At 50.7% G+C, this 25,554-nt stretch overlaps 1 protein-coding gene across 5 annotated transcripts in view; it reads left to right on the forward strand.

Moving 5' to 3' along the window:
* Positions 1–25,554, forward strand: part of Usp36 (ubiquitin specific peptidase 36) — a 30,516-nt gene that overhangs the window by 2,514 nt on the left and 2,448 nt on the right. For 2 of the 5 annotated variants that reach the window (XM_060386306.1, XM_060386307.1), the window contains exons 3-21: positions 786–863; positions 1,318–1,579; positions 2,249–2,464; positions 7,423–7,533; positions 7,995–8,097; positions 10,312–10,379; positions 10,850–10,920; positions 11,555–11,637; positions 12,701–12,812; positions 13,889–14,029; positions 14,601–14,701; positions 15,391–15,529; positions 17,592–18,257; positions 18,892–19,022; positions 21,665–22,228; positions 23,236–23,429; positions 23,941–24,042; positions 24,579–24,694; positions 25,019–25,170. In XM_060386306.1, coding sequence (XP_060242289.1) covers positions 861–863; positions 1,318–1,579; positions 2,249–2,464; positions 7,423–7,533; positions 7,995–8,097; positions 10,312–10,379; positions 10,850–10,920; positions 11,555–11,637; positions 12,701–12,812; positions 13,889–14,029; positions 14,601–14,701; positions 15,391–15,529; positions 17,592–18,257; positions 18,892–19,022; positions 21,665–22,228; positions 23,236–23,429; positions 23,941–24,042; positions 24,579–24,694; positions 25,019–25,150 — 3,315 coding nt within the window. In that variant the 5' untranslated portion in view covers positions 786–860 and the 3' untranslated portion in view covers positions 25,151–25,170. Of the gene's footprint in view, positions 1–287; positions 471–785; positions 864–1,317; positions 1,580–2,248; positions 2,465–7,422; positions 7,534–7,994; positions 8,098–10,311; positions 10,380–10,849; positions 10,921–11,554; positions 11,638–12,700; positions 12,813–13,888; positions 14,030–14,600; positions 14,702–15,390; positions 15,530–17,591; positions 18,258–18,891; positions 19,023–21,664; positions 22,229–23,235; positions 23,430–23,940; positions 24,043–24,578; positions 24,695–25,018; positions 25,171–25,554 lie in introns of all 5 variants that reach the window. The other 3 variants (XM_060386308.1, XM_021640008.2, XM_021640013.2) reach the window with 3 other exon arrangements.

Consider the following 25,554-nt stretch of genomic DNA (forward strand, 5'->3'; position numbering starts at 1 on the left):
CTACTGTGAACTAGGCATCCTGGCTAATCAGTTTTGCTATAGCCACCTTCCCAGTTATTTTGCTCTGTTTTACAGTCCAAGAATGAGGGCTGTGTGAAAATAAGTCACTTTGTCCCTGGAGCTGTAGCAAGGGGACACAGGTCTGCCTGTGTTGGGTTCTATGTTCCTGCTGCCTACTTAGCTTTTCTTAAGTTCTTCAGTCAGGTTTAGATCGTGTGTGTATGTGTGTGTCTGTCTGTCTGTCTGTCTGTCCATCTGTCTAATTGAGACATGGTCATACTCTGTAGCCCAGGCTGGTCTGGAATTCGAAGCACTCCCCCTGTCTCAGCCTCCCATGTGGTTGGAGTAAGCCAGCACTGAGCAGCCATGCCCAGCTGAGAGAGACAATCTGTATATGCACTGCCTAGTATAAACAGAATGGCCAAATGTAAGGTCAAAGTTCACAACAGCTACATGAGAGACGTAAAAAGGTAAAATTGATTTTTGTAATATATTTTATGTGAACCAGAATAGGTAAGATACTGTCATTTCATCATGTGCCAGTTGTGAAGCTGAGGTGCTCTGTGTTGTTTTCTTAAAGTAACCATGGAAACCTGATGGTGACTTCTTTATTGCTCTCAGCCTGGACAGGCAGGTGTGTTCCATGTGTCAGTAGTGAATGTTCCCCCTGGCCTCTGTAGAACACAGAGACCTGTGTAGACACGCCTGGCCATCTGAACTGTGTGTGTGTACAAATTACTGTTTTATTTCTTTGTTTTAAGAGGGGGTCTTGCTGTGCTTTCCAGCTGGCCTGGAACTCTGTTAGGCAGGCTGCCCTCCTCACTGAAATCCACCTGGAACTCCTCCCAAGTTTGGGACTAATGGTGTGTGGACTACTCCTTGGCAAGACTTCGTTCCTTTCATTTTCAATTATACATATGTGTGTTTGTATACATGTGAGTCCAAGTGCCTGTGGATCCTGGAAGAGGGTAGTGGATGCCCTTCAGCTGGCTGTGCATGGTTGTGCGCTGCCTGACATGGTCCTCTGTAAGAGTGGTATGTGCACCGAGCCTCTCCACCACCATCCCTCACTACTCATCTTTCACATTTGTTGTGGAATCCTCGTGTGTGAGAATTAGCCGTCCACCATTTTTAAATAGCTGCTGGAAATAATGCCGATTGCCACATGTAGAGTTGCTTGCTGTGCGTTTAGCTGCCCCTGTGCATTTTGGGTAGCTGTCCTGATGGCTGCTGTGCACGGTGAGCAAGCGGGAGGAAGCCATGTGCTTAGTCCAAGATGTAGCTGTTCATGGCTCCGGGGTCTTCCCCACCCCACAGGAATGCGCCATGCCAATCGTTGATAAGCTGAAGGAGGCGCTCAAGCCTGGCCGCAAGGACTCGGCAGAGGATGGGGACCTGGGCAAGCTGCTGGCCGCCTCTGCCAAGAAGGTCCTTTTGCAGAGGATTGAGTTCGAACCAGCCAGCAAGAGCTTCTCTTACCAGTTGGAGTCCTTGAAGAGCAAATATGTGCTGCTGAATGCGAGGGCTGAGGAAGCTGGCCGCCACAGGAATGGAGATGAGCCCCAGGCCAGGAGAGCAGGTACTGGGGCCAGGTGCTGACCAGTGTGCAGCTGTTTTGGTGACTGGAGTAGTTCTGGGTTTCCAGGGCTCAGTGGGCTGTAGTAATAGATGCCATGACACAGGGCGAGTGGAAGGAAGTCTGTGTACTTGGACGTTCCTTGAGTGTGGCCTGCATCTTTAATGAGGTCAGAAAGTAGGTCCTGAGAAATGGCATGGCCGGTGAAAGCCCATGAGAGCTGAGAGCCTAGCCACTCAGAGTCCGCAGCTTGAACCCACGTAAATGGCCAGACTTGTGTGCTACAGTATACCTGTGGCCCCAGCACACCTAGTGAGCTGCAAAGGGAGACAGGACAATTGCCAGGAAGTCATGGACTGCTAGCCTGGAGCGTGCAGCCAGCAGGAAGAAGGATAGGACACACTTGGCCTCACCGTGGGAGGGGAAGAATTGACTCCCCCAACACACATGCCATCTTCCACTCATGGATATACCCATAATTAATTTGAGGAGAAAAGAAAATGGGAGTTGAAAATCTAGAAGTTGGGTAGGTTCTCGGTGCATAAGAGTGGTGCAGAGCTAGTACCTGCTGCTTCTTCTTGCCCACAGGGTTCTTGAGCTCTGGACTAGGCAATCTGGTGGGCTCCTGGGACGGCCTGGTCTCCTTTGTTCTCTCATTTCCTTCTCGTCTAGGCACTGAGCGCGTGTCTGGAGGTGATGGAGTCCCTGCCCCACAGAAGGTGCTCTTCCCCGTGGAACGGCTCTCCCTAAGGTGGGAGCGTGTTTTCCGTGTTGGCGCAGGGCTGCACAACCTGGGTAACACCTGCTTCCTGAACTCCACCATTCAGTGCTTGACCTACACACCGCCTCTGGCCAACTACTTGCTCTCCAAGGAGCATGCGCGGAGCTGTGAGTGGGGCTTACGGTGGGGCTGTGCTGTGAGTCATTGGGCCAGATGCTCTCCTAACTAACACCAGCTAGATGAACCCGCTGTTCTTTCTGTGTGACATGTAGCGTGAAGTTAATGGGACTCCATGGGAATTTTGCCCATTCTAGGATGGGCCATTCACGGGTCCCGCTCAGGCAGGAGCGGGCTCTCTAGAGAGGGGTTTCAGAAGTACCTCTGCACTGTGTCTGCTCAGCTGTCTTATGTGTGTAATGAACCAGAATATTTAATATACACTGCAAAACATGCCCCAAAGTAGAAATTAAAGTTGGGTGAAAAGGCTGGCGCAGTGGCTTAGCAGCTTAGCAGCTGTCAACGTCTTGCCCCAGCTGAGGGCCCCGATCTGATTCTGGTGTCTACACGGTTTCTCACACGGTCTGTTCTTATCTGATGGCCTGTCTGTCCTCTCTGAGCACCAAACATGCATGTGCACATCTGTGCTTGAAGACCCAGTACTTACTCCTGTAAATAAAGCTTTCTAAGAAATTGGGATGGAGAGATGGGTCAGCGCCTAAGAGCATGTACTGTTCTTGCAGAGGGCCTGAGTTCAACTCCTAGCGCCCAGACTAAGTGGCTTCAGCTCCAGGGATGACATCCTTTCCTGACCTCTGTGGGCATGTGTACTCAGTCGTGTGCACATGCCCACCACACAGACACATAATTAAAATAAAGGGCTGGAGAGATGCTTTGGTGGTTAAGAGCATTGGCTACTCTTCCAAAGGCCCAGGGTTCAGTTTCCAGCACACACGATGACTCACAAGTGTCTGTAGGTCCAGTTCCAGGGGACCTGTCACCCTTCAGGTGATGGTACACAGTGGGCGCAGACACATGCATGCAGACAAAATCCCTATGCCCATGAAATAATTAAAATCTTACATAGGAAATAAAAGTAATAAATGTTTAAAAGTTGGGTGAAGTAAACTATAATATCAAAACTAAATAAAATAGATGTGAATAATAGTGCTCACTAATAAGGAGTGTAATGCTGGGGTTGGGAGATAGCTCAGGTGGGAGTGTGCTCATGGTGCATTGCTGGGAGGCAGAGGCAGGCCCATGCCTGCGGTTCAAGCCAGTTAGGGCCCTGTCTCAAAAGTTGGACCACTCCTGAGGAGCAAAGCACACACACAAGAAAGGTGGGCAGTGGATAAAAGCCCTTTGAGATGGGAGCAGCGAGACTCCACAAACTGGGATGATTTTATCAGAAGAGAGTTGTGAGACTTAGCAGGAGCTAGCTCATGACTTCAGCTGCAGTTCCAATGAACAGAAAAAGAACACTCAGTAGTTTACGCTGTAGGGGTTCTTAAACCTAGAGACAGGCAATATGAGAAAGAAGACCGCTGTCCCACCTTACTAATGGACTTGTTAAAGCCCAAGCGGCTTGGGCAGCTGTAGCAATTGTTTAGAGAAGCTTGGGTGCCTGCGGAGAGTGCAGGCTTACTGTAGGAAAGCCTCCAGCAGATGCTGTGGGCTCAGCGTGCTGAGAGGGCCTCCCGCCTGTCTGTGGCCCAGTTCTGCAGCTAAGCAGCTGTGTCTTTACAGTGTCCTATGACTCTCTTCTGCCTGCTGTTCCTGCTTTACAGAATCTTCCATACAGAATTATAAGGATGAAGTGAACTCTGTCAGGGGCTTGCTGTTGTATCACTTGGCACAGGGATGTCTGTAAAAAGTGGCTTGTTTTCCTCTCTGGGTGGTCAGGTAGTTGCTGTATTGGTGGAGTTAAACAGTCACCTGAAAAAGAGGCCTCCCTGAAAATGGTGGCGATGACGACAAAACTCAGGGTAGTGACAGAGAGCTTTTCTTTTCTGATCGCGAGCAAAGGGACCAGCATTACCGACAGTAACCTTAGAAGTGTGTGCTGTGAAGTACAGAGGCATGTGGGTGGCCAACCACCCGCCACCTCTGTGCAAGACTGTGCTAGCACAGAACTTTGGTTTGGTTTGCTGTTTGTTTTACGAGACAGGGTTTCTCTTTGTAGGCTTGGATGTCCTCGAACTCACTTTGTAGACCAGGCTGCCCTCAAACTCACAGACATCCATCTGCCTCTGCCTCCTGAGTGCTGGGATTACAGGCGTGTGCCACCATACCCATCTGAGAACAACATTCTTTTTTTTAAGATTTATTTTTTTTTTTTATTTTATGTGCATTGGCGTTTTGCCTGCATGTATATCAGTGAAGGTGCCAGATGTCCTGGAACTGGAGTTTCAGACAGTTGTGACCTGCTATGTGGGTGCTGGGAATTGAACCCGGATTTTCTGGAAGAGCAGCCAGTGCTCTTAACCACTGAGCCATCTCTCCAGCCCTGAGAACAACATTCTTGTGCTCTGAAAACAGTATTCTGACCAGGAGCAGCAGCAAGGTCTTTTCCTCCCAACTCTCAGGAGACAGAGGCAGATCTCTGTGAGTTCCAGGCCAGCCAGGACTATATTGTAAAATTCTGTCTCAAAAAAAAAAGGGAAAAAAAAGGTATTCCTACATAGGTCACTAAACCCACATACATGTACATAGGTTTTTTTAAGGAAAAAGTTTTATCTAGCAAAAAAACAGCAACACCACCAGCCCACCTTCAACTGGAGCGTAAGTAGTCTTGTGTAAGGGGGCTCAGTGGTTAGAGCACAGGCAGTTCTTGAGAGGATCTGGCAATTCCCAGGACTTATGGTGACTCACAACCATGTATAACTTGATTTCCAGGGGATTTGATGCCCTCTTCTGACATCTGAGGGCAACAGGCATACACACGGTGCACAGACATACATGTAGGCCAAATATCTATTACACATAAAACAAAAGTAAATAAATGTTAAACAAACAGTACACATAAGTATAGTGGCTTCTGAACGAATCTTGCTAATATGATGTCCAGAGGGTAAGAAGGTGAGAGAGTGTGCATGCATGTGTGTTTGTGTGTTCACATGCATGAACTGATACCAACACAGGCAGAGGAGCAGAGGAGTATGTTGATTGTCCATCATGTTGTTTGCTCACTGAAGCAGGATCTCTCTGGGCTAGGATGACAGGTCAGCAAGCTCCTGGGATCAGTCTGCATGTCACCACGCTGGGATTATAGCCATAGGACATGAGTGTTGGGGTGTGAAACCAGGGCCTCTTGCTTTCGCAGCAGGTGCTCTTACCCAGCTCACAGATAATGAAACTTTAGAGAAAAATGAGAGGCTGACAGTCATAGGGAGGGAGGTGCTTAAATAGCAGGCAGGGCCAGAGGCAAGTGGGGAATACAGGGACGGGGTAGCAGGAAGCTGGACTTCAGGGGCACTCTTCCTGAGAAGAGTGAGTGTGGCAAGGGCAGCATCCTTGTCCAGCATGTGTGGGGCCTAGAGCTCCCTCCGAGGGCTGCTGAGAGTGTCCATAGCTGAGGAGAGGCTGGAGGTGCTGTAAGAGTCCTCAGGCCTTGTGGTCTCGGTAGAAGATTCTCCTATCCAAGTTCAGCAGCGCCTCTGCTTTTTCTTGTCCTTTCTTTTCCTGTAGAGCTCTCTTCCATTTTTGATTTTGCTCCATGGGAATCTTGCTTGTTTGTTTCTTTGTTTTGAGACAGGGTTTCTCTGTATAGCCCTGGAACTTGCTCTGTAGACTGTTGCTGTACTTTTTTATTTATATTTCTTATTTTTTTTTCTCCCTACTACACCTCAATCCCTCCATCACCCCAACATCAGGTGGAGAGAGAAAGGGTTAGTGGGAGAGGGGCCCCAGTTCTCTTAGCTGCTTCCTCTGGTCAGGGTTGTTGGGTTCCTTAGAGCCAGTCAATCTTTGCAACCAGGAGCAGCATTGTTCTTTATGGGTTCTGGCACTTATTCTCTCTCCAGAGCCCTCAGATTTAAACTATCTACAGCTGGCAAAGAGCTCCTCTCAGAGCCTGCACGAGGCAAATAGTCTGCTGCTGTGGACCATCTGAATCAGTCCCATATCCTCCATCTGGAATCAAAACAAAAACATGTTTACATCCACAGCAGTAGACCAGGCTGGCCTCGAACTCACAAGAGATCTGCCTGCCTTTACCTTCAGAGTGCTGGGATTTAAGGCATGCACCACCTCCGCCCAGCCTCCACAGGAGTCTTTTTGAGCCATTTGTCAGCTTTGTGGATTGATTTAGTTAAATGTTGACATAACTGAATCCTGTTCACTTGGCACAGGTGTGAGTGTTGGCAGCTCTGGGCCTGTCCTGTCCACCTGGGAGCCCAGGGTTGTGGTGGGCTGTTGATGAACCGTCTCCGGTGCTGAGGAGAAATCACTGGGTTGGGTTGAATTTTGTGTGACAAGATTGTCGTGTACAGGGCTGTCTCTAGCAGCTAACCTGTGCCAGGTAACCAGTATTCAGAGTTATAGCATCGTTTTAACTAAAGCAGTCCTCACCAAGCTGATGAATTCCTTTGGTCCCAGAACTTGTAGGTTGATCCCCTGGTGTACAAGGAGGCAGGCGTTAGGAAAGCAGACTGCAGGTTTGTCGGATAGCCAGCATGCCTTGCTGAGCCCATTTACCCTGGCTGTGGTGGTGTGCAGATGGTAGAGTGAGCACGCAGATTGGATCAGACAGGCCTGCTGCAAGGTCAAGGACTTCATGAAGGATAGTGGGGAGTTTGACCACAGTATCGGTGTGTCACTTAACAGACTGCCCGAAGCTTGGCGGAGAAGGGTTGGGTCGTATTCCTTCTACATTCCTATTTAAAATAGTCACAGTTTAAAGGCAGGAATGTACCCCTTCTGGTGTAGTGTCTAATGAGAAAGTAGCCCATTCATAAAGAGCAGGAGGCAGGCCATCTGGCTCTTGGCTTGCTAGTCAGTAAGCTTCCGTTGAACTTCTCTAGGCTGTCACACATATTCTGTGTTGCTTTTACCCTGCAATCGGAGTAGGGATGTCACTGTGCATTCTCTGGAAATTGCTTGCCCTGAAGTTGCTTCTTACCCACTGCAGGTCACCAAGGAAGCTTCTGCATGCTGTGTGTCATGCAGAACCACATGGTCCAGGCCTTTGCCAACAGCGGCAACGCCATCAAGCCTGTCTCCTTCATCAGAGACCTGAAAAGTAAGAATGGATATTTGGTTGAACATCTGCCAAGTGCTTCCTCTGCAGTTGGAGGAAGGAGGAGAAAAGCCATGACGGAAGTCTCAGCAATGAGCATGTGTGGAAGGTTCCATGCAGCAGCATGGACACTTGGGCCCAGGGTTTCACTGAAGGGAGGCTTTCTGCCAGGCACCACTTGGAAGAATAGTTAGGTTTTAGCCAGGTGGTAGGCTGTGTTTGAAATCAAAGACAGGTGGCTGAGCACAAGAGCTGGGCAGTCGGGATGTGAATGTGGAAGGGCATCAGAGGGGCCAGCTGCTGTGTGCTGTGGAGACCCTGCTTTCTAGTAACAGAAGGGCTGAGCTTCCTGTCACTATAAGCTGTAGCACTGTGCCTTGATGTGTTGGCTCTTGGAAAAGTGGCCTCTGGCTGTTGACCACACAAAGTCATAACCCTTCTGTATCCCTTTCTTCTTCCTCCAGAGATTGCCCGGCACTTCCGATTTGGGAACCAAGAGGATGCACATGAATTCCTGCGGTACACCATCGACGCGATGCAGAAGGCCTGCCTGAATGGCTATGCTAAGTATGTGCCTCAGTTCCCCACACGCTCTCTGCCGAGGACACCTTTTCTACGCTGGGGGCAGCACCACATTCTCATGCTCACAGCCTTACATCTCTAGGCTGTCTGAGATTGCGGGAGTGTTGGCATCCAGGCTCCTGACTCTTGCTGCCCTGGGACCTGGACCACTTGGTTCTAGAAGCCAAGTTGAGGGAAGGGCTCTAGACTATCTTTAAAAGTTTATCTGTGAGCCAGGCATGGTGGATCACTGTGAGGCCAGCTTGGACTACAAAGTGAATCCAGGACAGCCAAGGCTACACAGAGAAACTCTCTCTGGAAAAAAGCAGAATTCCAGACGTGCACAGCACCTCACATGCACTGACTTCCCACGTGAGAGAGTGGGCCGGGCCACTTCCCAGTGGTTACTCTTTGCAGCTGCATGGATGGGCTGCTGGTCATTCACAGAAGGTGGCCTTGGCCTATGAACTGGCCCTGCACTGGCGTCCTTCTGGAGTCTCTGTGGAAGGGGATCCGGCTGCTGGAGGTGGCTTCACCCGCCACCTTCTGCTGCCTCTCATCTCCAGGGTGCAGTTCTGTGGTGTTGACTCTGCTCTGACATTTTCCCACAGTTCTGGTCTCTGGTTGTTTTGTCTGTAGGCCCAGGCCAAGCCTTACTTGATCTGCTCTCTGAACACATTCTCCATCCTAGAAGGTTGTTCCTTTGTTTCTTTCTGCACTTCTTTTCTTCTTAGACAGGGTAATGGGTAGCCAAGACTGGTCTTGAACTCTTGATCCTTTTGCCTGTGCTGGGATTATAGTGTGCACCTCCATGCCCAGATCCAGCTTTCTTGGGTGTTTTTTGTTTTTCTCTTTCTTTCCTTTTTAAGGTTTCTTTTTTATCATTTTTATGCCTGTGGCAGGGGGTGGAGTTCCCCTGGAGGCCAGAGGAGTGTGTCAGGAGGGTGTCAGATTCCCTGGAGCTGGAGTTGTGAGCCACATGACATGGGTGCTGGGGACTGAACCAAGGTCAAGAGCAGCCAAGCTCTTCTAACCACTTAGCCCTCTTACAAACCAAAATGAGATGCATGTTTATCTTATTTTGTTGTTAGCACATGTTTGTTTATTTGAAGTTTTCCGTCAGGACATTTTTTCTGTCTCTAAGTGTCTCAAGCTGTTTAGTTCAATTTAGACTTGGTTGTCTCTCTTCTCTTCAGTGCTTGCATCTGGGGAGGGTTTCACCTGAGGTGCGCCCCTTCTGGTTTGTTGCCATTTTTTATATAGACTACCTGTGCATAGATTGAGCTGCCTGCGATTCTTCACTCCAGAGGCCACCTGACCTCCACCAGTGATGTGCACCTTCTTGCGTTGGTGGCTTTCTCTGGAGTGGCGTACCTGTCACTGCTCAGGGTCTTAGGTTTAGGGGGATGACCCTTCCACTTTCGCCTTCTTCCTATGTTTCTGCAGGCTGACTAGCGGCCTCCTCCAGTTCTCACAGCCCCTGCCCCTGGGCTGGTGGGAGCTGCGTCTGTGTCCCTGCCCTTGTCCCTGAGCAGTGGCCCTGTGGATCTGCCTACTCTTGCCTTTCACTATGGCAACCTTTCACAGGGTTGTAGCCTTGCAGGTTTGGGGAGTTGAATTGTCCCGTTTCTTGGTCAATAGTGGTGGTTGTTTTTTTTTGTTTGTTTGTTTTGTTTTTCATCACCTGTCATTGCACAGCAAAACTTTGTTCTAAATGTTTTGGGATCGGCATCTAAGGCTCACAGTAAGGCCTGGTGCCATCATCCACTCGGGGCGCAGTGAACTATTCAGCATGGGATCAGCATGATGTCGGCACAGGAGATGGCCATGGGGGTCTCCACATGTAGCACGCACAGCAGCAGTGAGGCTGTCCGGCCAAACCAATAATAGTGCCTTCAGGGTGCAGGCCACACCCTAGCATTGCTGCAGTCGTCTAGTGAATGCTGCAGGGCCATAACTAGTCCCAGAGTGGAGTGGGTCAGGGTCAGTCAAGTGGACTGCTGAACAGGAGGAGCTGCTCCTGGCCCAGCAAGGAGGGCGCTGTTAGTGTGCCTAAGCCCAGGTCTTGCTCAGGAGGGAGCTCAGGAAATGGGTGGTAGGTGGGGGAAGGATCTCCTGATCACTGTCAGCTGGTCTGGTGTTGGCGGGAGGGTTGAGGGTGCTGGCTGTGAGCAGCACCTTGCCCTGTGCCTCCTCTTCATGGCTGTGGCCTCCTTTCAGGTTGGATCGGCAGACTCAGGCTACTACCCTGGTGCATCAGATCTTTGGTGGCCATCTCAGATCCCGAGGTAAGCAGATGTGTTCTCCACCCTGCCAAACAGCTTTGCATGTGGAGCCAAGAGGTCGTCAGCCCTCTCTGACAGATAGGCCATCCCCCTCGCCATGAGAACCTGAGCACATGGTGGGAGCTGGAAGGCACAGGCCCCATCTTTCTGCCTGGCTGTCCTCGCCGCTGTAGGACTGTGCCCTGAGGGAGCTGAAGAAGCATGGATGTGAGGTGATTGTGGAGCTTTGAGAGCTCCTTGGTCCTCTGCATGAGGCCTGTGATCTGCCGCTGCCAGAACCTTTCCCACTGGAAAGCAGTGGCCAGTCAGGCAGGCCTGATGACACACCTGGCATGACCTGTGTCCGAGCCTCCAGTTGATGGGTCAGTCACTTTTTGTGAGAGCTGGGTTGAACATTCTAGACCTGAGGTTCAAGGTTTGGGGCTGGGTGGTGCCCTTGGCTCGCGATGCCCACTGCCTCTGTTCTGTTGCAGTGAAGTGCTCTGTGTGCAAGAGTGTCTCAGACACATATGATCCCTACCTGGACATAGCGCTGGAGATTCGGGTACGCCTGGGCAGTGGTCTGTGCTCCTGGGGGCAGCACGAAAGGGAGGGTGTAGGACTCAATAGTGAGAACTGTGAGTCAGAATAGACACCGAGGGCTGCTCGGCTCTCCTGCAGCCTGCTTGGCTCTCCTGCAGCCTGCTCGCTGCAGTGGTGCCTCTGCCGCACACAGCGTGGAGAAGCCAACGTTTGCCTCTGTCCAGCCTTTTTCCTAAGCAAATGCCTTTCAGTTACAGTAGAGCTGAGTTTTGTGTGGTCTGAGGCACAGAGACAGTGCCTCGCACTGGGGCTTGCAGAGAAGGGGTACCCTTTGGAGCAGGCTCTTCTCTGCTGTCACTCTTCTGCTGTCAGCCTGCCCTTGCCTTTGCTGGGACCTTGAGTTTCTGAGCCAACCCAGCTGCAGTCACGGCACAAGTGCCTGACTCACGGGAAAGACCTCACATGGCTGTCACCTGTCACCTCTAAAGAAGGGCACTGTCTGCTCCTATGGTGGGGTGGGGGTGGCTTAGCAGGCCAATTTTTATGCAAGTCAGGTTTTATCACTTGCTGCCTCAGCTTGAAAAAACCTTAAATCTAGGACTTCTGGAGTCAGGCTTTTTTATCTGCTCATTCTGTTCCATTTTTGTCCTCCTCAGCAAGCTGCAAATATCGTGCGTGCTCTGGAACTTTTTGTGAAGCCAGATGTCCTGAGCGGAGAGAATGCTTATATGTGTGCTAAGTAAGTGTCATCTGCTTGCAAGAAAGTGGTCATCCAGAACACCATAAGTTCTGCCCGACCCTCCTTCAGGGTGACCCCCCAGCAGCCTGAGTGGCAGGAAGTGCTGAGGTCCATAGCTACTGCTCAGCCAGCACCTGTCCCTGTGACGAAGGCTCCGCTTGTTGGAGAACAGTGTGTTCTCCCTGTTGTCTGGGGTAGAAACTGAGTCAGAGGCAAAGGGTCTGGCCTGACATGCCAAGACCCCGCCCCTGCTGTCTTCATCTTAAATGAGACTTGTCTGCAGCTCCTGCTTCTGTCTCAGCACAGACCGTTGTCCTTAGGAGGCACATCCTAGGTGGGTGTTGGCATGGAAGTCGTTTCAAAGCTGCACCACTAAGAGCACATCCACCCCACTTCGCAGCGTTCTCCTGCCACAGCACTGGTGGTTTGTGTTTGTTTTTTGCTTTGTTTTTGAGGCAGGGTCTCCCTGTGTAGCCCAGGCTGGCATCACACTCATAGATTGATCTGCCCTACCTCCTGGGTGCTGAGATTAAAGGCCAGCACAACTGCATTGGTCATTTGTTTTATTTTTGTTTTCTTTTGAGACTGGGTCTTGCAAAGTAGTCCTGGCACTCACTTATATAAACCAGGCTGGCCTTGAATTCACAGAGATCCTCCTGCTTCTGCCTCCCAACTGCTGGGATTAAAGGTGCAGACCACCACGACTACATTGGACTTTTGTTGTTGTTTTTATCCCTCTTTAAATTTGCTTCCCCTGGCTTGGGAGAGTTTGTCTCTTGTCTCAGCTTCTGCCCATTTCTTATGTGGCTCTGTGTGTATGACCACATCTTCCCCATGTTACCCCAAGTCAGTCTTCTGCACCCGTCACATTGGCTGCTGGCTGAGGGCGTCATTTGCTTCGGGACTTCTGAATGTCTCTAGCCTTTGCTTCCTTCGGGTGTTCTCTTTACTTCGGAGCGTGTGGCTTTTGGGTTCCCGTGCCCATTGGTGCAAACTTCCTTTATTAATGCTGCAGGATAGCACACTGTAGAGCATAGCACTAGCTTTCCACTCACTCCTGTAGGTGTAAGAAGAAGGTTCCAGCAAGCAAGCGCTTCACCATCCATAGAACGTCCAACGTCCTAACTCTGTCCCTCAAACGCTTTGCCAACTTCAGTGGGGGGAAGATCACCAAGGTGAGTGAACCCCGCCTGTTGAGACCTCTCCCCTGCTCTGTCACAAGAGCAGTCCTTGGGAATCTGCATTTCTTTCTTTTAAATTTTCTTTTCTTTTATGTGTGTAAGTGTTTTGCACGTTTATCTGTGCATTACTTTTAAACCTGCTTTCAGAGGCCAGAGAGAACATTAGATCCCTGGAACTGGTTACAGACGGGAAGTGCTGAGAATTGAACCTGGGTCCTCTGCAACAGCAGCCACTGCTCTTAGCTCTCTCCAGCCCCCCCTTAAAGACAGGGTTTTGAGAGAGGGTCTCTCTGTGTAGCCCTGGCTGTGCTGGAACTTGTTCTGTAGACCACAATGGTCTTGAATTTAGAGATCCACCTGCCTCTGCCTCCCGAGTGCTGGGATTAAAGGTGTGCACCACCACTGCCCAGCTATATTTTTTTGTCCGTGTATACATCTGTGTATACATCTGTGTATACATCTGTGTACATCTGTGTGCCATGTGTATACATCTGTGTATACATCTGTGTATACATCTGTGTACATCTGTGTGCCATGTGTTTGCCAGAACCTGCAAAGGCCAGAAGAGGGCGTCCTCTCCGAAGCTGGGATTTTTGGGTGCTTGTGAGTGCCCACCTGAATTCTGGGAACTGAACTGGGTCTTTGGGAAGAGCAGTAAGTGCTCTTAACTCATTAAGCATCTTTCTGACCCCACACATAATGCATTCTTACTGGTGTTCCTCTAGCTTCTGCCTACCTATTCTTGGGGTTCCTTTAATAAGTGAGGTGAGGGCTGGAGAGATGACTCACCTGCTCTTCCAGAGGACGTGGGTTCAGTTCCCAGATGGCAGCTCACAACTGTCTGTAGCTCCTGTTCCAGGGAATATGACACTCTTATACAGACATACATGCAGGCAAAATAGCAATGTACATAAAAAATAACAACAAATTATTAAGAAAAAGAGGAAGAAACCAGGCAGTGGTGGCACACAGCTTTACTCCGAGTGCTCAGACTGGTCAAAGCAAACCTTTCTAAGGACAATAACCCGCATTCCCGAGTGGGTGCTACTTGCCTTTCCTTCTCTAAACAGGATGTCGGCTATCCCGAGTTCCTGAACATGCGTCCCTACATGTCGCAGAGCAGTGGTGACCCTGTCATGTATGGGCTCTATGCTGTCCTGGTGCACTCAGGCTACAGCTGCCATGCTGGACACTACTACTGCTATGTGAAGGTGAGTGGCGACCTGGCTGAGCGCTCAGCCGCGCGGCAGGCAAAGGTGAGCGGCGACCTGGCTGAGCGCTCAGCCGCGCGGCAGGCAAAGGTGAGCGGCGACCTGGCTGAGCGCTCAGCCACGCGGCAGGCAAGCACACTGCCTTCTGCTCTGTGGAAGGGCTCACTCAGCAGGTGGGTGTGGTCACGGCTGCCACACGCAAGCCTCGTCCGCCAAGTTCCCTCCCAGTACACAAGGTGGAAGAGCAGAGCTGACTCCTGCCAGCCATCCCCTGACCTCCACACTAGCATGGTGGACATGCACATGCCTCCCCCCATAGATAGATAGATAGATAGATAGATAGATAGATAGATAGATAGATAGATAGATAGATTGCACATGCCTCCCCCTTGAGAGAGAGAGACAGATAAATGTAAATTGTGAAGGTTTGTTTTTAATTTAGCGCTTTGGTAAACCATGCCTTTGTAACTTCAGTATTCTGGAATTGAGAATTTGAGCTCAGCTTGTGGCCCACTTCTTGATCGCTGTCTCTTGCTATAAATATGTTGATATCTCTCACTCTGCTGCTCAGGCCAGCAATGGACAGTGGTACCAGATGAATGACTCCTTGGTCCATTCCAGCAACGTCAAGGTGGTTCTGAACCAGCAGGCCTACGTGCTCTTCTATCTGAGGTAAGGAACCCCCACGCTCCCTAGAACTGACTATGCCGGCCTGAGCCTGGGATTGTCCGAAGCCCTTTGCTGTCTCTATGCTCCTGGGAATTTGCTAGAGGGGAAATATTTGGGCTCCTGTAAGGAGCTTGTCCTCTGGGAAGAACCTTCCAGCCAAGCCCTCTGAAAGCCCAGTGTTTTTGTGGCGGGGGAGTAAAGAGGTGGTGCTGAGGGGCAGGGCTCCAACTACCTACAGCAGTGGGTGGGCAACTGTTATGCTGTTGCCTTAGTACAACCTTTGGCTTTGTGTGGCAAGCATTTCTCTGGTGAAGTGACACCGCACACTGACTAGATGGGCACGCCAGATCTTAGGGAGCCACCGACAGAGATCCTCTGTCCCTGAGGCATTCTTGTCACACGGTGCCCAGTCTTGGTCAGGCTTTGGCACTCTCTGGCTTGCTTGCTCCTTGAGGATGTGCTCTGGAAGGGCTCTGTGCACTCCCATGTCTGAGGCTTCTCTCCAGTATGTAGAAGGCAGAGGGTCAAGGCAGGGGTTCTGAGCCTGCCTGAGATACTAGGGCCTCGGATGCTCTTCTTTTCCTGGTCACTTAGAAACAAGCACAACCTGAGTTTCTATTACTCTGAGCTTGTTTGCATCACATTCTTGGCATAAGTGAAGAAATCTCTTGACTCCTTTCTTTCCTCTGCAGGATTCCAGGCTCTAAGAAAAGTCCTGAGGGCCCTGTCTCCAGGGTGGGCTCCACTCTTCCTAGCCGTCCCCATGTCATCCCAGATCACCCCAAGAAGAGCCCTGGCAATGGGATCGTTTCCTCCCCGCTGATGGCAAAGGTACTGTGTAAGTGGAAGAGCTGGCCAGCCCACCCTTCTTCCAGCACTTCAGAATTACAGGCTCTCCTCTGAGGACCTTGCCGTGTGGAGGAAGCTGTCGGCTGGCCACTATACCAACTGTATTTCTTAAGTTGGTCATCAGCTGTCTCGGAAAGGGAAGGGTGGGGCTGTGGGTGCTCAGGGCTCAGCCACTGCCCAGGAGAGCTGGACCAGCTTGGCAGGCTGACTGAGCACGGGGCTTCTGGGGAAACACCTCACTGTGTTAAAGCTGATGTCCTTGCTTTATTCAAGACCTGGTGTTTCTTTATAGTTCATTGGTGCTAGACACAGACATGCCTGTGAGTTAAAGGATGTGATGTCTGTAGTATAGGCAAATGATTCAGAATAGAAATGTGTGTGTATATATATATACACACACACACACATACATGCACAACAATAAACTCATCTGTGAACTTCTGGGTCTCTCCCCTAACTTCCCCAAAAAAGCTATACAGAGAAACCCTGTCTGGGAAAGAAAAAGTAAAATTAAAAAAAAAAAAAAAATTGTTTGTGGTAGGGGCTGGGAGGGGTGTTGCCCAGTGGTCAGTGTGTGCTCAGCTTGTGAGGCCTGAGGTCCCAGCTCTGCTCATGTCTGTGCAAACAGAACATGCTCACCTCATGGTTACAAAGATGTGAGGCCTTAGAAAGCAGCTCCGCTTGTGTCTGTGCAAGCAAAGAACACACTGATGGTTACTGTGGAGGGCAAGGGATGACCCAGTGAGGACCACGGCAGTGTTTGGAAGTAGACATATGTTTCCAGTACAAGAGAAAATGCAGTTTGTCCACAGGAGTTGAAGTTAACGAGATAATCCACAGCCCAGGAATTGCGTTTTCAATAAATTGTTGGCAGGCCTGCTAAGTACAGACAAGATTGTAGTCTTTTAAGTGCTGATTGTGTGAGACATTGCATGAGCCACGAGGACCATGGTACCTGAGGAGGAGATGCCGGGAGATGTGTTCAGGCAGGAGGTGGCCATCGGGAAAGGGTTACAGATAGTCAGGTAGTAGATTATATAGTAGATTGTGTGTAATGGCCTTGACTTCAGGATGCCAGAGGGCCAGCACATTTTTAGTTCCTGGAGTAAAGGTGTGTCAGAAAGCAGGTTTTGACTTGGAGAGTGCTGCACAGGGCAGGACCCCCTTCCAGTGATGTATGTAGCTTCCCGGGAGACTCTGCTCAGTTCTTCAACCAGGGGTAGTGAGAGAAGCCCTTGGAGGTGTGCTGTGGTGCATTCTGCACCTCAGTTCTTTGAGATGGGCAGACGAAGACGTAGCCAAAAAAAATGGCTCCCTTTTTAAAAAAGATTTACTTATATTTTATGTATATGGGTGGTTTGTGGCCATAGCTGTCTGTACATGTACATGCAGTACCCACAGAGGCCAGAAGAGGGTGTTGCATTCCTCAGAACTGGAGTTAGAGTTGGTTGTGAGCCACCTGTGTATGCTTGGAACTGAACCCAGGTCCTCTGGAAGAGCAGTCAGTGTTCTTAACCACTAGGCCAAATTCCTCCCCCCACCCCAAGACTCACTCCCTCTGACTTACAGAAGTGTGAAACTTGCTTCTAAAATATCAAATGTATTTTTCTTTGTTGGCAGATATAAAAGCTTAGAAAGAAGTTTGTGTTTTGTTATTGTTTGTTTCACTGCTGCAGGGGGAATGCAGCAGGAAACCATCAAGAGGCTCATGAGTGCCGGGGTGAGACCGTAAACAGGAAGGGAGTCCCCTGTGTGGAGGGCTTGAGACAGGTGTGAAGAGGCCTTCTGGGGACAGTGTTTACACAGTGGGCCTTGTTTTAGCCTCCCCTTGTGCATTCTCAAGTCCTGGTGAGATCCTGCTACTTTGGTAGTAAGGACGGTAATAAAGTGCAGCCTGCTTTCTATCCAAGTACCAGAGAGTCTCCCGTTAGCCGGAGTCCAGTTTGCTCCCAGTTCTCCTGCTGAGAGAGCCTGTGTTGGCTCACCATGTTCACTGGCCAGTGCCCCCTGGGCTCTGATGACTTTCTGTCTTGGTCTTCTTTAGCGACAGGACTCTGTGATGATGAAGAAGCTGCAGGCCCCTGAGGAGGTGGGAGTGCCTGTGTCCAGGAATGGCTCTGTTCCTGGTCTCAAGTTACAGAACGGATGTGTTCCTGCAAAGACACCTGCCGGGTCCCCTTCCCCGAGACTCACCCCAACACCCACACACACGCCCACCATTCTGGACGAGCCTGGAAAGAAGGTGAAGAAGTCAGCCCCACAGCAGTCCCTGAGCGCATCCCCGACCACTTCTCAGGGCTCTCCTGGGACCAGCGAATCCAAGAGCCAGCGGCCTGGTTCCTGGGCAAGCAGGGACACCATCTTCTCTACCTCACCAAAGCTCCTGGCCAAAGCCATTACTAATGGGCACAGGCTGAAGGGGGAAGGCAATGGTGTGGACCTGGAGAAGGCAGCCTCAAGCAGCTCGAGCCCCGAGCACTCTGCCAGCAGTGACCCTGCCAAGACCCCACAGACCCCAGAGGGCAGAGCTGTGCATTTCTGTGACTCTCAGGGAACAAACTGTCCCACCCCTGGCCATTCCAAAGCGCTGTTGAATGGGGTAGATCCCAAGATGGTGAAGCTGAAGTCGCCTGCCCTGAGCAGCACCACCGAGCCCACAAGCCTCATGTCTCCTCCACCAGCCAAAAAGCTGGCCCTGTCGGCCAAGAAGGTGGGTGTGTGGGGGTCTGCTCTCTGGAAGTGCCCTGGGACTGGACGAGTGAGGGCAGGAGGACAGGGAATCATGGTAGACGATGGCGCTTCCGCGCCTTCAGGGGACCTATAGGCCTATTGGCCCAACAGTGTGCAAGTTGCAAAAGGGCTGTTTAAGGTGGAGATGGTTTTGAGGAGACCCCAGTTATCTGGTCCCCTCAGGTTGCTGGTGGTCTAGGCTGAGAGAACTAACCAGTGTTCTATAGATGGAGTCTCCTAGTTGAGCCAAAGGAAGAGCTGTGGGCCAGCAGGCTGCTCTGAGCGGAAGGACAGCTGATCCTCCTGGAGGAGGGGAAGGGGAGGCTGGGGAGCCCCCACTCAGCTTGTGTGGGCAGTGAGTGATGTGTGGGTACTTTGCGGGCTAGTTGTTTAAATGTCTTTCCTTTTCCTTTTTATTTCTAACCAACAACATTCTCTGGTTCTTCTTCTGCCATCCCCTCTCTCCACCCCCTCCCCTTTTTTTATTCTGTCCCTTCATTCATCTTTCTGGGATCTTTTATTTATTTTTATTTCTTTTTCAATTTTATTTTACCTCTTCACTCACGGAAACCTTTTTTAGACCACCAAGTTTTTATTTATGTCAATAACTGCAGGCCAGCACCCTACGGAGGGCGACCGGCAATGACATCCGTTCACCTCCCCCCTCAGCACTCTCCGACCTCACCTACCCCATGAAAGCCACCCACCCCGTCGTTGCCTCCACTGGGCCTGTCAGTAAAACCAGGTGAGCTTGGGCACATGCCGCTGGGTGCTGACTCCTGTCCTGCTGTGGTTACGTGTATGTGGCTGGTGAAGATTAGAGGGCAGAGGCCCCTTTCCACCTCGTCTGCTATGAGACTCAGCTGGGCAGAGCTGGTTCAGTCTTCCCGGCTCCAAGTCTGGCGTTTTCACCTGCCTGCCTGCCACAGCACACTGTAACCTGGAGTGCTGCGCACTGTCCTGGCTGGTAGCCCCTTAGAAAGTCACAGGGTCCCCTGTGATCATGGGACCCCTGCAGTGACATCTTTCCTGCTAGGGTCATCCTTCAGCCCCTGGCTGCTGATTGCAGGCCAGTCCTTGAAGAGGGAGACTGGGTTCTCAGGTGCTGTAGAATTCCTCAGGTCCTTTAACATCATCCATGGATGATCTTCCTGCCCCAGTGAGGTGCTAGAACCCGTGGTGCTTGTGTCCCTTAGGAGTGCTGACAAATCTGATACACGGTCATCTGTGCTCATGGGGACCCACATGCCTTGGCAGCTGGGAGATAAGACCTAAGAGAAAGTGAAAGTGAGGTTCTATGGCCCTCCTCCAATCTCACTCTTACCGTCAGCCTGTTCCACAATGCCCTGAGGGTGACATCTCCATTGCTGCCCACACCCAACATGCATATATATGGTCCAGCATAACATTTGTGGGGTGTCCTTAAATGTTAACGTTCCCAAGTGCTGAGACATTGGGGGGAGTTGTTTCCTTGTGTTCTTTGTCTGAGCGGGGTCTGACCATGTAGACTACATATATAGTCTGAGGCTGGCTTCAGACTCGGACCCTCCGCCATCTGCCTCCTCAGTGCTGGGTTAAAGCTCCGCACCACCACACCTGGCATAAACTAGTATGTTCTAATTGTTTTTTAGATCTGTGTGTGAATGTTTTTCCTGCATGTATTCTGTGCACCATGTGTGTACCTGGTGCCCACAGAGGTCAAAAAGGGGGAACTAGGCACAGGTGGATGTGAGCCTCCTTGTGAGGGCTGGAACCTGAATCTGGGTCCTCTGCAAGAGCAACAAGTGCTCTTAACTGCTGAGCCATCTTTCTAACTTCAATGTAATGTGTTTTGGGGGTTTAAGGTTTTTCCTTTTTTGTTTGTTTGCTTGCGTGCTTTTGGGTTTTCTGTGTAATCGCCCTGCCTGTCCTGGAACTTTATAGACCAGGATGGCCTTGAACTCAGAGATCCTGGAGTGCTAGGATTAAAGTTGGGTGTCAGTACGCCTGGCTACTGAGAATATTTTTTAAAGCTCTAGCAGACAGCACTCTAGAGTGACGCTAGTACAGGGGGCACAGCAAGTTTGTTTTGGTTTGAATGATGGCAAGGACGGTCTCCATGAATTCACTAAACCTTTGAGGTGACCACCCAGGCATGCTTTGTGTGCTCATCCCTGCCTTACTCCTAAAAGTAAGTAATGAAATTGGGTTCCCAGTCTGCACTCCCAGATTCACAGGAACATAGTCATGGATGATGTTTGGCTTGTTTCACTGTTCTTGGAGTGCTCAGTCCACAGGGATACTGTGGCCTCTGGCTAGTGGAAGATAAATCTGGACAGGTGTTCTTTGTTTCATTTTGTTTTGTTTTTGCTTAGTGATATTTCACCTCTTAACACATTTGAGTTGAAAACTGAAACATTAAGATTCGGTTGCTTGTTTTGTTTTTTGTGTTATTGTTTACTTTGTTTTGAAAGAAGGGTTTTTTTTGTTTTGGTTTTGAGACAGGGTCTTGCTTAATATAGCCCTGGCTGGCTTGGATGCACAGATCCACCTGTCTCTGCCTCCCGAGTGCTGGGATTGAGGCCTGCTGGGTTTGGAAACGTTCCTTGTAGCCCAGGCGGGACTCAGGTGCATGTTGGACAACAACCTGAACTTCTGATTGTCCATCCTCTATTTCCTTGTTCTGGGATCACAAGCAAGTGCTGCCACACACATTTTCGTGCACTGCCTGGGCCTTGTGCATGTTAAACAGATGTTTCTTTGTGTTTGTTTTTTGTCTGTTTTAAGACAGGCTGCCATGTGGTTCAGGCTGGTCTTCAGTTCATTTAGTAGTCAAGGCTGGCCTTGAATGCCTAATTGTCTCGCCTCCATCTCTCAAGGACTAGGATTGCAGGTATTTACCATCATGCCTGAATAAGAAAAAACTGGAATTGATTATCCTCTGATCTGTGCTGGATGGTAGCCCAGTACATTGCTTCCTTGGCTGCCTAAGGTTTTCGGTTCAATTTTCAGCACTACTTAAAAAAAAAAAAAGCCTCATTGAGAGACATATATTGCTTTTATTAACTCTGATTTTATGTAGACTGAATTTTGTTAGCCCACCTTCAAAAAATGTGGAGTATGTGTGTGTCTAAGAATTACAGAGAAAAAGTAACCTTTTAAAATTTGATAGTGAGCTGGGAATGGTGGACCTCACCTTTAATCCCAGCACTTGGGGGGCAGAGGCAAGCAGGTCTGAGCTGGAGGCCAGCCTGGTCTACAGAGCAAACAACCAGAGCTACACAGACCTTGTCTCAAACCCACCTCCCTACCCAACTTTCAGGTGTGGAGGGAGGCGGGGTGAGGTCAGCAGAAGAGTGGCTTTGATCAATTCTCCATAATGACTCTCCCTGTGCCCCTTGTCCACAGGGCTGTTGCACCTGCCCCCGAACCATCTGTCCTCCTGAAGCATCCTGTCCGCCCCCACTCTGCATCACTGTCCAGTAGTAGCGCCAAGCCCTTAGGGACATCCGAGCCACAGAGCGGCTGCTCCTCTGCCTGGACCCCCCTGCCTCAGGTCAATGGACACTTCATGCCCCAGTTACACCAGCTGCCAGAGGCCAGCCAGGCCCTGCACAGCCCCTGCAAAAAGAGGAAAAAGACCCCCGATGGAGATCCCCAGAGACTGAGCACAGACACGCACCTCCCACAGTGCCCCAGGGGAGCCCCTACAGCAGCACGCAGGAAGAGAAGAAAGAAGAAGTGCCTGGAGGACGTGGCTGCCACAGCTCCCCAGCAGAAAGGTCAGCCGCAGGACCAGCCTGGGAGTGCCAGGGGCCGGAAGGAAGAGGGCACACAGCCCCAGGTAAATGGCCATCAACTGAGTCACATCCTGGACAGTCACCATGTGAGCAGCAGGAAGAGGAGGAAGAGGAAGAGATCAGAAGGACTCAGCCAGGAAGCCACCCTGTCCCAGGCTCTACTACAGCATGGGTAAGGGCTGGGATGCGCCTGTGGCCTTCCCAACTGGTGTGGGTATAGAGCTGGCCTGGACGTGTGGAATGTGTCAGTGGGTGCCAGTTTCCTTCAACGGTGGAAGAGGACATCCACAGCTAGGCCATGGCCATCATTGCATAAGGAAGGCCAAGCACACGGGGCCAGGGTTCCCCAGGACAGGCTGTGGGATGAGGTGGAGTTGCAGGAGCGTCCTTTATGTGTGGTGTACCTGGGCTGGGTAGAGCAAGAGGGACCATGTAGCGTCATGCTAAGTGTGTCACTGTGGACAGCAAGCTTCACACAGCACAGCCAGCTCCTCAGCTCAGTGTGGAATGAGTCACCATCACACAGCGCTGCCAGCAGTCCTCAGGAATGTTGAGGCACAGCTTTGGTTTTTATTTATTTGTTTGCTTATATACATCGCTGTGAGGGTGTCACATCCCTGGAACTGGAGTTATAGGTAGTTGTGAACTTCCACATGGATGCTGGGAGTTGAACCAAGGTCTTCTGGAAGAACAGCCAGCTCTTAACTACTAAGCCATCTCTCCAGCCCTATTTAGTTGTTTTTTTCTATTTTTTTTAATTTTAATTTGTGTGTGTGTATACATGCATTTGTGTGTAAGTCAGAAGACAACTTGTAGGTAGGTCTTAATTCCCTCCTTCCACCATGTATATTCTAGGGATCAAACTCAAGTTATCAGCCTTGATGGCACTTTTACCCACTGAGCCATGTCAAAAAAAATTTTTTTTAATAATTATTTGTTTGTGTGTGTGTGTGTGTGTGTGTGTGCGCGCGTGCACGCGCGCGCGCATGTGAGCATGGTTACATAACATGGGTCATATGGAGTGGATAACTTGAGAGAATAGTGATCAAACTCAGGTCAGCAGGTGTGGTGCCAAGTGCCTTTAATAGCTGGGCTGTCTCATAGGCTTGTGGCTAGAGCCCCAGCCTTGCCTTGGTGTCTATGCAAGGCTGACTGGCTCCCTCCCCTGGTTCCCCACAGCTGCTCTCCTGCAGACCACTGTGAGCCCGAGGCCAGGACAGAGTTGCAGAGAAAGAAGAAAAGAAAAAGAAAGCACGAGGCACCACAGGAGGAAGAAGAAAATGAGCACCCAGAAAGCCATTGGAGTCTGAAGCCCAGTGTCAACCCAGTCCCTGAACTGAGCATGAATGGCCATCCTTCTGGTGACCGCCTGGGTGAGGACTCCTGCTGACAACCACAGTGGTGCTTCTTACTGTTCCTTATGGCAGGCCACTGGGAACACTAGCCACAAACACCTGAGATGTAGTTGGGCATGGTGGCAAAAGCCCGGGAGGCAGGCAGGCAGGCAGGCAGGCAGGCGGGGCTCCAGTCTAGGATCCAGACACCTCACACTTCTGGGCCTGTGGGGCAGCTCATCACTATGGTACACACAGGGAAAAGTGCTCACGGACGGTTTGGAGGCCAGAGAGAGCAGAAGGGTGGCCTTGGTCCTGCTCTTCGCCGGGAGGATGAGCGCCCAGTGACCTGAAGACCTCCAGCAATGCCTGCCTTCTAGAGTCTAGGCCTCCAGAGCTTGGGCCTGTAGGGGACTTTGTTTGTTTTTGTCATTTTCTTTTCTCATGAGTGGACAAGATTATCGCTATAAATCAAGTACCTGGGGTGCCATTACCAGGATGTGTGCTTGTTTCTTCGGTGGTCTGATTTTAGCTTGTCCTCTGCCTTCAGGGCTGGTGCAAGCGCCTCTCGTCGCCTGGAACAGAGATAAAGAACCCGATGTGGTCCAGGAGTTGCTCCGGGACTCATGTGATAAAGCTTATGGGAAAAAAGGTATGGCTCTGAGGCAGGGCGTGCACTTCCAAGAGAGTGGGTCGGGGAAGGGAGTGGGTCCCAGTGTGTTGTGAGATGTGGGAGACTGCACTGCCTAGGCTTAAAACTCCAGCTGGTGTTGCATATGCTGTAACCTGGCCCCTACTGTGGCACAAAGGCAGGTTGTGTTCACAAATAAAAGATCTGAGGCCCAAGAGCAGGACAAAGTGGGGAGCACAAACCCCAGGCCAGCTGAGCAGAGTATCCGGTCCCCAGTCCAGAAGCGCAGGGTGCCAAAGCCCCGGCAGCACTGTTAGCGGTCCTGCTGCTGGCCGTGTTCACCGGCAGACTTGGAGCATGAACAAAGACGCTCTTTGTCTGACGTGAGAGCAGGTCACAGAGGGTTTGCGGTGAATGGGAGCACACAGTGGTCACCCCCTTGGGTTGTGTGTCCCCTTTTGGGTTTGACTGTTTCTCCGTAGTTCGAATAGCTGGGCCCTGAGAAGAGTCTGCAGGGTGACTGGGACCCACAGGCACTGACAGGGTGTCTTGTACAGTTTTGACCTGGGAAGGCGAGCCTTCAGCCGTCAGTCAGGACGCCATCAAAGACAGCAGACTGGCCAGGATGCACACCGTGGTGGACGACTGGGATGAAGAGTTTGATCGAGGGAAGGTACAGTGGTGGCTGGGACATGGGCTTGGGGCAGCGGGTGCCGGTCTGCACGCGCTCCGACAACAGTTCCCAGTGCAATCATGCTCAGGGCAACTGAGGCCAGCTGGGGTCAGCCTTCTGGGCGCCCTCCCTGCTGGGCTGTTTCTCCTCGTGCACCTGGTACACTGGGCAGCCATGGAGTGGGGATGGGGGAGCCGTGGGTGCCATATGTGGCATGGTAACTGCATCTGTGTCTAGGAGGCACATGCCATGTGTGCAGTGAGAAACCTCTGAGGCCTGGAGGAGCCCTCTCTGGGTACTATGACACTGTGATTCTTGATGTAGGAGAAGAAAATTAAGAAGTTCAAGAGAGAAAAGAAGAGAAACCTCAATGCCTTCCAGAAGCTTCAGAGTCGACGGAACTTTTGGTCTGTGACTCATCCTGCTAAGGTCACCAGCCTCAGCTATCGTCGCTGAGCTTGATGAGGTTGTTAGAGGTCAGCCTGGGTGTGTCTATCTGCTGTGTGTAGTGGCGGGCTGTGTATGTGTCTGTCTGTGGTGTGTATCTGTATATTTGGTGTATGTGCCTCTGTATTGTATGTCTGTGTCTGTGTTGGCTTATATGTGTGTATCTGTTGTATTTATCTGGTATGTGTGTGGTTTATGGTGTATGTGTTTATCTGTAGAATTTATGGGGTTAGTAGGGACCTTTTCCAGCACCTACCCTAGCTCCCAAATAATGACACAGACACCTATTAATTAGGCTTTTTCAGCAAGCCTTAAACTCTTAACTGGGCAGGTACTCCTTACTTGTGCTGGTCTGGCTGCTCCCAGCATGAGCCCTTTGTCCTCTCCCTCTTCTCTCTTCCTCCTCAGACCCC

The sequence above is a fragment of the Meriones unguiculatus genome, chromosome 7, assembly GCF_030254825.1.
Source record: "Meriones unguiculatus strain TT.TT164.6M chromosome 7, Bangor_MerUng_6.1, whole genome shotgun sequence".
Classification (NCBI taxonomy): domain Eukaryota; kingdom Metazoa; phylum Chordata; class Mammalia; order Rodentia; family Muridae; genus Meriones; species Meriones unguiculatus.